The 13516-nt window shown below is 42.8% G+C and overlaps 1 protein-coding gene across 1 annotated transcript in view; it reads right to left on the minus strand.

The window, feature by feature from the left end:
* The window catches only part of TRABD2B (TraB domain containing 2B), a 279578-nt gene that overhangs the window by 99140 nt on the left and 166922 nt on the right, over positions 1 to 13516 (minus strand). The window contains exon 4 of the mRNA XM_035537684.2: positions 6639 to 6813. Within this exon, the coding sequence (XP_035393577.1) occupies positions 6639 to 6813 (175 nt within the window). The remainder of the gene's footprint in view (positions 1 to 6638; positions 6814 to 13516) is intronic.

Raw genomic sequence — 13516 nt, forward strand, 5'->3', positions numbered from 1 at the left:
AATAATAAATATGATATGAAAATGTCAGGGACCCAGAGGGCCTGACATTAACGTACACGTTTCTTTAAAGCAAAATCCTACTGTGTGCAGGCAAGTTTTCCCATTCATCCCGGGAACAATTATGCCAGAGATGGTAAATGCATACACTGCACTTTTCAAGGCCTATTTTATTTGCATTTAACATTTACTTAAATACCTGGAACTAGCAAACACGAAGGCCTGGATTTTGGGCTGCAATCTACTTCATTGGGAGCAACGATGAGAAGCAGCCAGGCAGGACTCCCTGCTGAGCATGAGGAATTCTCCAGCAGACCAGAGGGAGTCCAGGGCTGGCCAAACTTCCCTCAGCAGTTTTGGTGGTGACACCCAAGCAAAATACATGCCCAGCGACATAAATCTGTTCTTTCACTTGCTAGGTATCCTACCTTCCTTTGTTGGCACAGGTGATAGCAGCCTCAAGATAGCTAAACATCACATATGCTGTATAGCATTTCTGTGATTAATATCTTGTTGTAAAACAGGAGTTTTTCCTCAAATCAGGATTACAGGAATCAGCCTTCACAATGGCACTTCCCTTTTCACAATAAGGTAGTGGAGACAGGTTTATTTTGGCTTCCCTAGCTCAGGTTCTCTCTCTGTGCCAATTTAAGCTTCAGGTGAAAAGAAAATATTCAGAGGCTTCCAAACCTCCATATGATACATGATCAATGTACAGAAAGTTCTGCTGAAGTTGTGTGGTTCTGTTTTTTTCTTTTCTTTTAAAAAGGCTACAGGCTGGATTTGCACTTGGAACGAGCGGTTCCCCAGTGGAGTAACTCCTGATTTACAACAGTGTCTGAAAAGGGAATCAGACCCTGCCTGTTTAATACAGACTTTTAAACAAATCAATTACACGTTTTTGGTCAAAATTAGCATGCAAGTATATTTTTAAAAGCAAAGTGATACTTTACCTTAAAAATTAACGTTAAAAAGTCCATACACAAAAACAGGCCAACCTCACTATAAGCATCTAGATGCCCAAATAAACATGAGCAAAGGGAGTTCTAGCATCTGCAAACTGTTAATTCACCCTTTTTTTCCTCTTTTGTAGGCTTGCCAAGTTCAATCTCCTGGTCGCCAACTTCTTGTTCCACTGAGACAGCCCGCTGATGAACTGCACTAGTGATGTCAGTAGCACCACTAATCAGTGCTGGACCAGGATGTCTGACCCTGGGGATAAAGTCCCTTTATACTCCAGCCTGCAAGTGTATGGTGTGTTTGGTTTTTTTTTTTTTTTTTTTTTATTCCTCCCCCTCTCCTATGTCCTACAGAGGATCCAAGAGGAAGAACAGGAATGGAAAGAGCTACGCAATTTCTGGAAAAAGGAGGACTGGGCCTCTGATGTGAGGCCGAGTTAGTTCCCAATGGCACAGAAGTGGGTGCAGCTTTGTGTCTAATTTGCATGCAATATTTCATCAGTGCGAAGTGCAAGACACCTATTTGCATATTCAAAGTCTGTAAATCCCCAGTCCTCAGTGTGCAGTTGCATGGCAGCCTCAAGGCATTTCTCTTTTGAAAAATCACTTTCAAGTAACATATGTGAACCTGAGTGCCAGATCTTGTGGCAGGTGCTAACAGCTTTCACAAAGGCCCTCTGGATTTTAATTTTTTGTGTTTAAGCTGTGTATAGTATCCATCACTTCATTCCCTTCCCCAAACTACTGAACAGAATTGTAGTTTCCCATAACAAAGATTCCCACCTCTCCCCATCTTTCCTCTCGCCCAAATTCAACATCCACTACCTTCCATCTCAGTGATGGTCATCATTATTTTATTTATTTTAATGTTCAAGACAGCTACATCACCTGTAACCATCTCCCCAGGTTCTCTTTAGTTTACGGAGAAAAATAAGCATGTCATAGTGGTGATCCAGACCATGCATGACCTGAGCCACCTTGTCACTCTACTTTAGAAGGTGAATGGTGGATCTGTCCCTGCCTTTGGTATCTTCTGTATCTATGATGAGGTGTGATGAAATCCCTCTCGGGAAACCTCTGTAGAGAGCTGTGAGAAAGCTGGAGCTGAGGACTAGGAACAGGAGGCTTTGCATGCACCCTGTGCTCTCACACCACCTCCATCCTTTAGAAAAGCTCGGCAATTACCTTCTCCAGCATGTGAAAACACAGCCACAAGACTTGCAACACACTTCTGCATCCCAGATAGCATTTAATATTCTGACCAGATAGCGTTTGCAAAAAGGCTTTGGAGACCACGTGTAACATTTTTAACCATCTAGTTTACGATAGACTCATTGCTGATGATGCTGCCAGCCTAACACTGTCTGAGAAAAACCTCAGCAGAATGGGTAAGGAATTCACCTTTCCTGAATAGAAACAATCAAAACCATTGAAGTGGGAACACCAGAAGAATTATTCCTCTGTTTTTATGGGATCATGCAGACATCAGCAGAGCCCCAATCTTTTCTCTTACAGAACATCTCAGAAATTTAAGCCTAATTTCAGCCACCTCTATTGACATCTGAACCAAAGAGGCCTGTTTTTGTCAAGCGGTGAGTTCTGGCAGTACACACCAACTTTACCAGGAGCTGTGGAAATCCCACGTGTGCTCTTCCACCACACCAGGGATGGAGGGGGCTGCACAGACCTTGCAGGCTGGGAAAACACAAACTGTCCTCTGCCACAGGACTGAGCCCTGAGACAGCTCGATTCCCCTCTTGCCATGGGAGCCACTATGGTGCTTACAGTTCAGCACAGAAAAATAGCTTTTTTTTTTTTTTTTCAAAAAAAAAACTTAAAGCCTACTGACTTGGCTGCTAATAAACATCATGAACTAGAGCAGCATCCGAATTTCTGAAGCAATAAATCCAGCTCTCAGTTACAAAACTGACAGCTCTCATAAAAGAGAAAGAAATGCAACTAAGTAAAACATCCTAAGGAAATTATCGTTCAAATTAACTGCAGACATAAATTTATCCATCTGTTATCATAAGTGTTACTTGAAAATTATTTGCCCATAAAAATGAAATAAACCAGAGTGATTTTTTCTTAAACATTGACTTCATGTGTATAGTCTTAGTTGCCAAAATATTAACTCTTTTTAACAGCCCATGTGCTCTTGGCAGTGTCTGTTTCTTGACTGTAAATGGACCTTTATTAATCACATGTATATATCAGGGCTGAGGGGCTTCACTGATCAATAATTCCTAACAGTCCATGATGGATTTTCAAAACAAAAAAGCAAGCAGAAAAGTCTTTTTTGTTTAGAAGTACCCTATTTAACGACTTTCGCTCATTCAGAGAGAAAAATTAACATGCCTGTTACCTGAAAAATAACATTTAACTGCACAAACAATAAATGCCATTTGTTTACTAGAGTACAGTTAGTGTGCATATAGGCACAGCGGAATTTTCACATTAAGCCAGACTATGGTAAACCCTGGCAGGAGAAGAATGAGGTGTACAGAATTGGGTATAGAATTGTGTCCCATTTTACCCAAATCCTGTATTTTTCTTGGAGAGGAGAAAGAAGTAAAAATGGAAAGAGTAAACGGACATTTTCACTTGTGTTTTATAAAGGAATAAATTGAAAGTCTGACCTGTACCAATGTATTTAGAGTATTAGTAATGCCATGGAAGGGTAGAAGTGGGAATCTATTGAAAAGTCTACCTTCTATTTAAAATAAAGTCAGAAAACTGAAAACCTCAAGCTAGAATTGAGCAAATTTTTGTTGTTGTTTTAATATTTCTGAATAGAGCAAAAACCTTTCAGCAGAGTAAAAAGGTTTCACTTCATCTCATTGATCTAAAACCTGTTTTTATCTCAGCTTTCTTGGATATTCAAGTATCTCTCCCCTTACAACTTCTTCATCCCCAGTACTTGTGTGCTTGATGTTTCCTAGCCTTGCGCTCACTCACAAAACAGACACCCTAAAGCACATCCCCTGCAATGCACCCTGATGTCTCTGCAGCTCAGCTCTACGTGGCACACAGCAAGAGTTTAACAGGGACGCCACATTCTCGCTCCTTGCCTCTGGAGGGTGATTTTCAGAGTGGGACCCTGTCCCCAGGTGTACTATGAGTTACAGGATGACACCAAGGCCAAGTGAGTCACCTTATAGCAGCCCAAGACCATAACACTGCATTTGCTGAAGCCTTTCCAGAGTTATTTTCATGTAGCAGGAGAAAGTTTCATGTTTAGGAAAACATTTTGTTTTCCTAATTTTATTTGTCAGCACAGTTTTATCCAATTTTTCCCTTCCCAGAAACCATGACTGAAATTATGAAATTTGGAAATCAATATACCTCGAAATGAATAAGAATTCAATTATATGAATTCCAATATCCTCAAAATGTATGTTTTAATAAAAAGATCATACTTAACACAAGAAGAAAACCTTTTGGGGGTACTTCATCCAGAATATTTTTTCCCTAATTACTGTTTTTCTATCCCATCAGCCTTAAATACACCAATTTTCAAACAAAGTGAAATAACTTCTTGCACTATTCCAAGAGTAAGCACATTCCAGCAGGGTTCTCTCATGCCTGTCCTAATCAAAGGTGCATTTCTAAAACTTTGCACTTCAGAGTTCATGGGAATATGTGAAAGCCTGAACTTTCATCAAGAACACCATTTTTTATGCATAAAAAAAAAACAAAAACAAACCCTCAAGGACCTAGAAAACAGTTGAATTCATGTCCACAGCACATAACAAAAAAACCCTTAAAAATCAAGAGGTAGATATAAGAATACAAAATGCCTTTTTTTTTTTTTAAATGTCACTCTTACAATTATACCTTCAGGACAAAAACTGCTTTTGAATCATAAGAGAAAATGAACTTGCTTGCACTTAGGCCACATAAAAGTTTTAGCAGTGAATAATTAATAATTTTCTCAGTACTTATGGCATGAAGAGAAAACTCTGGAGAACAGAGGAGGAATTAATTGTACTTAAAGTACGGATGGCCTGCAGGGAGGGACTGTTTTAGTGAGAAAGGCCAAAGGGATGCTGGAACAAAGCACCCAAAACAAAAAGCTTTCCTCAGCCTCTCCCCCACCCTGGTTTCCAATAAATTCTGCCACATGCATCTGCTCTGTCTTGTTACAGTCAGTGCTGGAAAAATGAAACAATCCAGTGACAAAGCTTTTTCCAGCATAGCCAAAAAGGACAGTAAGAGGCAGAACGGGACTTACTCTTTACAAGTCAGCTTTCAGAAGCAGAGCTGCCTGTCTGTTTTGGGTAGCTGCTCTCAGATGCAGATAGGAGTTGAGAGCCCAAACCCCACACACAGCAATGCCCAGTTTGTCCCCCTGGCTCCAGGAGTTACCTGCTTAGGGACTTCGTGAACTGGAGACTCCATCAGACCCATCATGTACTATAATCTCCAATAAACCTAGCTCCATGGGTTAGACAAACTTTTTTTTTTTTTTTAAAGTTAGTCCCTGTCCAATTAAGAACCACAATGACATATTTTTCTACTGTAAAAACAGATGAGCAAGACTCCTCATACAGAAATATCAGGCAAGCTTGAGATTAAATAGGCTTGGGAAAATTCAATCTGGATCCACTCAAAAAATAAATACATCAAAATGCATCTATCTGTACTAAAGCCTGCAGTCTTTAATCAGAATTCCCACCAAAGTGAGTAGCAAGAGGCAAGTCGTTGCCAAAGTTCACAGGGAGAGCCATGGGATGAGAAGCAAAGTTCTGTCAAAAATGAGAAATTGTTAGCGAGATGGAGCAGGAGGAGCAAATCAGTTCTCAGCATGGAAATCTCAAACTGCCTTGAAGGATAGTTTAAAGAACCACTGAAGCTGGCACTCAGGATTCTGCTGAGCAGGGGCCTGAGCAGTTATTTATGCTCTTATCACACTGAAACGTGAATTCCATTTGAAAGGGTAAACAAGAAGAGAGAGACAGGACAGTTGCATGTGCTGTTGCAGATGTACAGAAGTTCTAGAGACATTTTCTTTCTGCAGTCTCCATGTAGAAAATTAAAACAGGCAGAGGGATGCATCAGATTGTTACTTAAATCTTAATTGAGACTTAAAATGCTGCTATTTAGCTATACATGTAAATCATACACTTGTGCAAGGCTCAGAAACATCCAATCTATTGGGACACACTAAAGCAGCTAAGTCACATCGAGAAACACAAGGAACAGAAACACCAGAAGGTTTGAAATGCCAGACCAGGACCCAGAGTCACACACTGGTGCCTTGCCACAGCAAGGTTCATGTTCCCCCAACCTCCCTGCCATCAGTACCTGACCTTGCAAATTCAAAGGCCCTTCAGGCTCCCTACACGCACTGCCACCAACACAACCATGGTGCAAGCACAACCTAAGAAGCCAATAGGTTTGGGTGGGGAAGGGAACAAACACAAAGGTGTGAGAAGTGTTAACAGCTTCACAGCTCTACCAAGACAATCTGACAGAAAGCACAGCTTTATCACAACTCAGATGGACCCAGGCCCACCTCCTGCAGCAAATGCTTCATTTTAGAAGCAGGTTTATACAGACAAAAGCCTTTGTGCAAATCCCCTGAGAAAGCTTCCTGCATGACCAGCGGAAGAACCCCAAAGCATTCAAACCACTTTACTTCTAATCACAATATCCAAATAAAAGAGGGCACTGCTGTACCTGCTCCAAAGGCAAAGAAGAAGCTCTTGTCTGCATTTTCCCTCAGAAGTGCCATCACTCTCTTCCCCATCCTCTCATTCCTCTTGTAGATGAGCTCCTGTCTGAAGTAGCTGTCTATCTCCTGAGCCGTCACCTGCTCGTGGGGCGGGAGCGTCGTGTTGATGAAGTTAGGGACCTGCAGTGGAGAGAGAGAGACAGGCTCAGCTGGAAGCACCAAGCTCTGTTAAAGAAAATGGGCTTACAAAAAGGACATGTGACAACAGTTAAGTAATCTCAAAAACACTGGAGGTTTTAATCTAGTCTTACTTGAGACATCTGAACATCGCTGAAAAAAAACACCAGAGGATGTGAGCTTGCTGGGAATTCTACAAAAAATATACAAATCACCAAACAAACAAAAACCCCAACAACAGGCAGTTTTTCAGAACAGCTGGCACCTTTCCTCATCTCAGAAAGGAACAGCAGGCTGCAAACGTTTCCTAAATGGAACTTAAGTTCATTTTGACTTTTCTCCGTTCCTTCAGCAGACTGAGCTTTTAGGCATTACACCTGGGTAACTTACCAAAACCTCTTCTCTGCTTGTTCAACCCAGTTCATTGGCAAATAATAACAGAACAACAGAACAAGTCCTCTAATCTGTTCTCAGCTGAAGTCACCTTCACCTTGAATAAGGGCTGCAAGATTTGGCTTGTATATGCTGATTTTTAATAATCCGAATGGTTAAAATAGTAGGAAATGTTGATGTAAAGGAAGATGTAAATGTGGTAAAACTCCTTACCTTTCCCTCAGTTTTAGATGCTATTAGATCTCACTAGAGAAGACAACGAATTGCAACACGTAAGTCCCTAGAATATTCCTGATGTTTTGGGGGAGAGGAAGGCAATTCCACAAAAAGTGCTCCTTTAGTCCCTACTTTTGGAAGGAGAGATGTTCACACACAAAGAAGCATGGTGAAAACTCAAAGCATTGTTAGGATTGTTCTAGCAAGGGCAGCTAACCCAGGAAAGGGCCAAGACCCAAGCTATAAAGGACAGACAAGCCGGAAGTCTCTGATTTTTAGGATAGTTGATTTGTTTTGACACAATGAGCCCAAGGTCTGCCATAAGAACATGGGAGCCTACAGTGCAGCGACAAGTGCTGTAGGTGGACAGTGTCTGATGACTGTTTACAGGACCAGGCACCTTCCGGTGATTTTCTTTGCCTCACCACTGGAAAGCAGCTTAAGCTGCAAAACCCCAATTCGGGTTTCTGAGTCTCCAGGTGAATGCAAAGCTGCCAGGATTTCCAGTGTTAATCTGAGTCAGTGGTAATGGTATTGCATGCGCAGTCCATAAGCAGAACATCCCTCAAGCAGTGTGCTGAAATACTTGATGCAAGGGCTCTTTTGCTTTAATTCTTCCTCTGGTTTTCTACTATACCAGATTCCTGCACTCATTTTCTTTGAACCTGCCTTTAGTCTTCTTTTTTCAGCCCACCTCTTACCCTCCCATGTGGCCGCATGATTTTACCACAACAATTTTTGTCTCTTCCCACATTCTTCGCTCAGATTGTCTCTCCAGAAGCTTTCAGCAAGTCTTAGGGAAAGAACTAACCTTCACCTTCCCAGTGGCTCTCCTTAAAGCTTTCTCACTGCAGCCTCAGCTACAACTTTTCTGATGTGTGTGGGGGACGGGGAAGCTGAGATTTCTCACCATGCATTATTCAGCAGGACAAGTCCAGGCCTTGCCCTGGATTTGCACCAAGGGCCGTACCCAGCTGGGCGAGCCAGAAACGGGCACCACATCTCCGGAGCCAAGAGCCCCACTGCTGCCAACAGCAACCTGCTGCTCTACCTGCACCAGCCAGGAGGACCAGGTGGACCTTTGAGGTTCAAACACTGTGATTCCCCAACCTGCTTTGCCAAATCACCGTATTTCCCACAGCACATCCCTCCTTACGGATTCAATTGTATTAGCCTGAGTCACTCCTTCCTCCGGGCTCTCCAGGATGGCTTGGCTTCTCCAATGTATATTGTAAAGTCCTCAGAGCAAGCAAGTACTTTGCACCTTGTTCTCATTTTAGCCCTTTGCCAGCACTCAATGATAACAGTCCCATTAAGCCAGACCAACTGGAGACACCAGTTTCCTGTTAATGCACAAGGAAGCTGCCTTGTTGTCTGGCAAGAGCCTGTGCTTGTCTCAAAGGGACGCAGGAGCAGCCTGCTGGTGTCAGAGGGGTAAAACATCTCTGGATACGATAGCAAAGGATGCAGCAGCTTCAATTCCTGGTGAAAAGCAGTGAGAGATTACCGTAGGAATAATGTTTGAGGAATGAGTAGCCATTTTACACTTGCTATAACCTCTGCAAGGTAAAACTGTAAATCAATTGGTCCATACAGATATGCCAAGACTTTGCAATTCCTCTGTACCCTGTATTTGATGGGATGATGTAGCTGAGCCAGGAGTCATGGGAGCTCTGGGGGACCGGAATGGAAGGTGACATTTTCTGGGAACATCTGAAGGCTCGACACCCATGTAAGGGAAGTCTTCTCCCTTGTTTTTGTCTGAAGGGAAGTGAAGGCTGGGAACCGATGGGGACCTGCTCTCGGATCACCTGCAGTGCTTCGGGGAGAGCAAGATACAGCACTGCCTGTGAGAACGACTTGCACAAGGCAGGAGCTGCAATACTGGGGATCGAATGGCTTCAGCTCATGCAAATTCTACACTTGCAATCCTACATCCACATTCAATTCATAGTTCGGTTCCCTTCCTTACCTAACCTAAAATATAGTCCATGAAATGGAGCCATTTCCTTGCCTTTTTTTTTTTTCCTTTTTTTCCTCCTTTCCTTTATTTTCCTTCTGTGGGAAAGAGTTTGCTAAACACAGAGAGATAAATTTCAGAAAAAGGACTGGGTTTTGTCAGCATTTCTCAAGCTTGTCCAAAGAACAAGAGGAAAGAAGGTATCACCCTACAGGCACATCATCAGCTAGGGATCCCTCTGCACCTTGTGCATTCCTGTATTTCTAACGACTGCTCCGTCACTGGCAAAAAACCGACCGCGCCTGTGTATGTTTATGCATGTGTGTGGCAGAGGCTAGAAGATAAATGATTGAAGTAAGTACGGCCGTACACAGTAGTGCAACCACACTCTGAGCTACGACACTGGCCCCATTAATCACCTCCGCTCCTCCCTGTATCGCCGCTCCTTTCCACAGCCGGTGACATACACCATGCCTGGCTTCAAGGAGGCAGCTGCTCCTGTTGATTTAAGAAACCCTCTGGATTCCTAACTACCAGACAGGGATCAGGAAGTCAAGAAACAGTCGCATGCAATTAAGAAGCCGTTAACCGCAGTCGGGATTTAATGTTTTTGGGGGGAGGGGAGGAAGAAAATTTGTTGTTTTAAAAGAATAGGCTGATGAACACACCGAAGGGATGCACCTTCCCTGTTCCATTTCATCAAATATTTTTCTTTCAATTCATTGTACGAACTATTTTTAATATTTAAAGGTAGGTATTTGTCATTTCAAACTGCGTGAATGGATGAAACATTCACTGTGCCAATGGGCAAGGGACTGACCATCTCTGCAATAATAGCTGACTACTGCTATCAGTACTCAAATGTATAGTGGGGTGCATGATGGGACTGCTGAAAAATCCTACTTCTTACTTTGCTGTTCATCTAGGAAAGCAGGAGTTGGATCAGCAGAAAAGCACAGTGCAACCCATCACCTGGGCTCGCTTTGCAGTTGATACATGTTAGAAGGGATAAAGAGGTTCTGTAGTCAGTCTCGGCAAGCCATGCAGTTTTCTGAGAATCCAACCAACTCATACATACATATATACATACACACAAAAAAATACATATTTCTTATGGAAACTCAATAATATATTTCACTCACAGCTATTGAAAAGGAAGAATATTTTGTTTGACAGAGGCACCTAGAACTCTGCCTTTTTTCTATTCATATTTACCCTGGACTACAGCTCTCCAATGTGCAGTATAGATGGACCCCAGACTTAGTCATTAGGTGTCACCCTTGGTGTCATTAGGTACACCGTGCATTTCTTTGTCAAGCTTTTGAGGTTAAAGGAGAGAATATGGGAACTAAAAGAAGGTAAGTCCCAGTCTTGCAGAAATGCCCCCCCAAGTCTGTGTAATTTTACTTGAGTCAGTATGCCTGATGGAATATATGTGTGGGTAAAGGTCTGCACACATGTCCGAGCTCACAGTGCTGTGGGATGCGGGCCATAATTCTTCACCTTTGAAGTCAGTAGGAGCTTTAGGAAGAAGAAAGAGGACGGGTTGTGGAGTGGTTATGACACTATCCTGAAAAAATGGGTCTGTTCCCATGGGCAATACAAATCTCATGCATGATCACAAACTTGTCATTTGGGTTTAGACCTTCAAAGCAAACTCAGCACTTAACCTCCACTAAGTATCTTTGAAGCATTTGGCATTATTCCTCCTGTCTCTCAAAAGCCCATCTGTAAAATGGGGACAGCAAGACTTTCCGACCTGAGAACAGATGTTGCATACAAGGCACTGGCTGAATCTACTTGTAGAAGACAGGACCCAAAGCAAGATCCAAAATCAAAGATGACAGTTAGCGGTAACCTCTCTTCCCACAACTACTTTGTGGAAGAAGGCTGGGATTCTGCTGCAATCATTAGCATAAGAGCTAACAACATACTTCAGCTTAGAAAAAAATGTATCAGCCGTATCTCAAGATCTATGCTATGCTGTCAGCTTTGTCTACAGAGACAAAGAAAGGGAAAAAAAAAAGAGAAAAGAAAAATATATTGGTGCAGGGTCTTTTATCACAGTTAGGGCTGACTGCCAAAGTTCAGCTGAAACTTCATAAACACTGGATGACATTTAAATACATTTTCTTATTTACTATTTTTTAATATTTGGACAAATTTTCTGGGCAGAGGCACAATGCCAAAGCTGTGAATGTCGATCTGAAAATAATTTTTTGGACACATATAAGCACCTTCAACTTTGTAAAACATTTTTTTCCCTGCTTTCGATCCACTGGCTACAGTGGAACTGCTATTCAGTCCAGTATCAAATCGTAATCAGATGTGGAGGAATAGTGTTTTCGTTCCTACTACTATATGTTATACTTCTGTCCATTTCCCATTCCTTCAATAACCCCTTTTAGCCTCATTCTGTTTCAGTGATGCTAGCCTATTCCTGGAATGTCTGTTCAAACAATAGGATTATGTCAACAAAAAATCAGTACCACCAATATCAGATTAAAGGGCTGACACTGCCTGTGTGCGGGCAGAAGTGACCTTCATCCACAATTCAGCTAGAGATGGAGAAGTAGCTCAGGTAGGGAAATGGGAAGCCAATCAATCCATGCCATGGAAAATAATACAGTGGTCTCAGCAACCCCGTTTAGGAGTGGATTGATTGCAAATATACAGAGGCAACCAGTTTCCTTATCAGCGTATGCCCACACAGCACTGTGATTTCCCTCTTTTGGCATTAGGCATCAGTTGTACCCTAGACAATAAAGGCCACAGCTGAGGTGAAGTTTGATTGCTTCAAGGCACATAGTCTGAGAAAATTTCCTTTCCTGAAACCTTTCCTGACATTATCTTCCTCTGTCTTGCTCAACCCTCTCAGCTTAAGAAACTCATCGCTCCCTGTCTCCCAGTAAGCAGACAACTAAAGGCTTTCCAACCTCACGGCATGCGCATCATTGAACTCCAGACTGCCCCATGTACAGTACCATCACTACTCCTCGCATGGGAATCTCTTAATAATAATGCCTTATGGCCCCTCTCTCCCCTGGGAGTTCACAGGCTAGACAGAGAAAACAGGAGGAGACACTCCAAGTCACAAGAGAAGACCATGGCAAGGCCATCAGCTTCTCAAATTCCAGTCCCGCACCTAAACACAAAACCCATCCATCTTTCCCTGACAAGACAGCTCAGCTTCCATGCTAGTAATCCTTATCCAGTTGTTACACCACCAACAACATTTTTTTTAACATGATAGCCATTATATATCATTAGCTGCCCGGTTTATGAGCTTCACGTGGGCAGAGGCCAGGAGACAAGTAAAGGATCACGCTTCCCAAGATTTTTCCTGTACCAGCAGGTCAGGAACTTTTATAAGGTCTAGAGCAATACCCGAGATAAGAATCTCAAGAGCTGACAGCATGGCTTACACGGGCTTCCGGAGAACCAAAGCAGCATCCTGAAATGCTCCAGCTCCTCCGGGAGACCGAACAGCCCTAAATTCACACCAGCACTTGCTGGGTCAGAGGCTGACATCTGAGCTCCAGTTATCACTCGTTTATGAAGGGAGGATACCCTCCTGTTAGCCAGCCTTGACAGGGCATTGTGGTTTTTATTGCAGTGCTGCAAAATATACTACCCTGGACTCGGAAGACACCTGTTTCTCTCTGATTTATGAACCCTTCTGGCATCTGGGAGAGCAATATCCACTTACTGCAGCCTCTGATACGAAGAATTCAAATAGAGCAAAGTAAATGGGCTGCAAGAAGAAGCGTCTCCATGAGGAGGACGTGGCTGCTGGAGTCACAAACTCTGCTGCCGACTCGGCTGGTTTTCCTCCAGCACTCCTGAGTTTCCATCCTCATCGAGACCTTGGCCAAGAACAGGGCGGGTGTCTGGCTCTTCTGATTCAGCCCAAAGTTGGCAGCTGCCAAGGAGACGAGCTTCCAGTTCGTTATGCAAAATGGAAACCAGGACTGCAAAATGGTGTCTGATTCAGGCATATTGCAATTAGCCCGTCCTTCAATGCCTGCTGCTTTAAGGTGACAATTTCTAATTTTTAAGCATCACAGTTTGAAGTACTGTATTAGAAGCCTGAGTAGATTGTAAAAGGAGTCTTAGATTTTCAGGATAAATCAGCCC

Source organism: Cygnus atratus, chromosome 8 (assembly GCF_013377495.2).
Source record: "Cygnus atratus isolate AKBS03 ecotype Queensland, Australia chromosome 8, CAtr_DNAZoo_HiC_assembly, whole genome shotgun sequence".
Classification (NCBI taxonomy): Eukaryota; Metazoa; Chordata; class Aves; order Anseriformes; family Anatidae; genus Cygnus; species Cygnus atratus.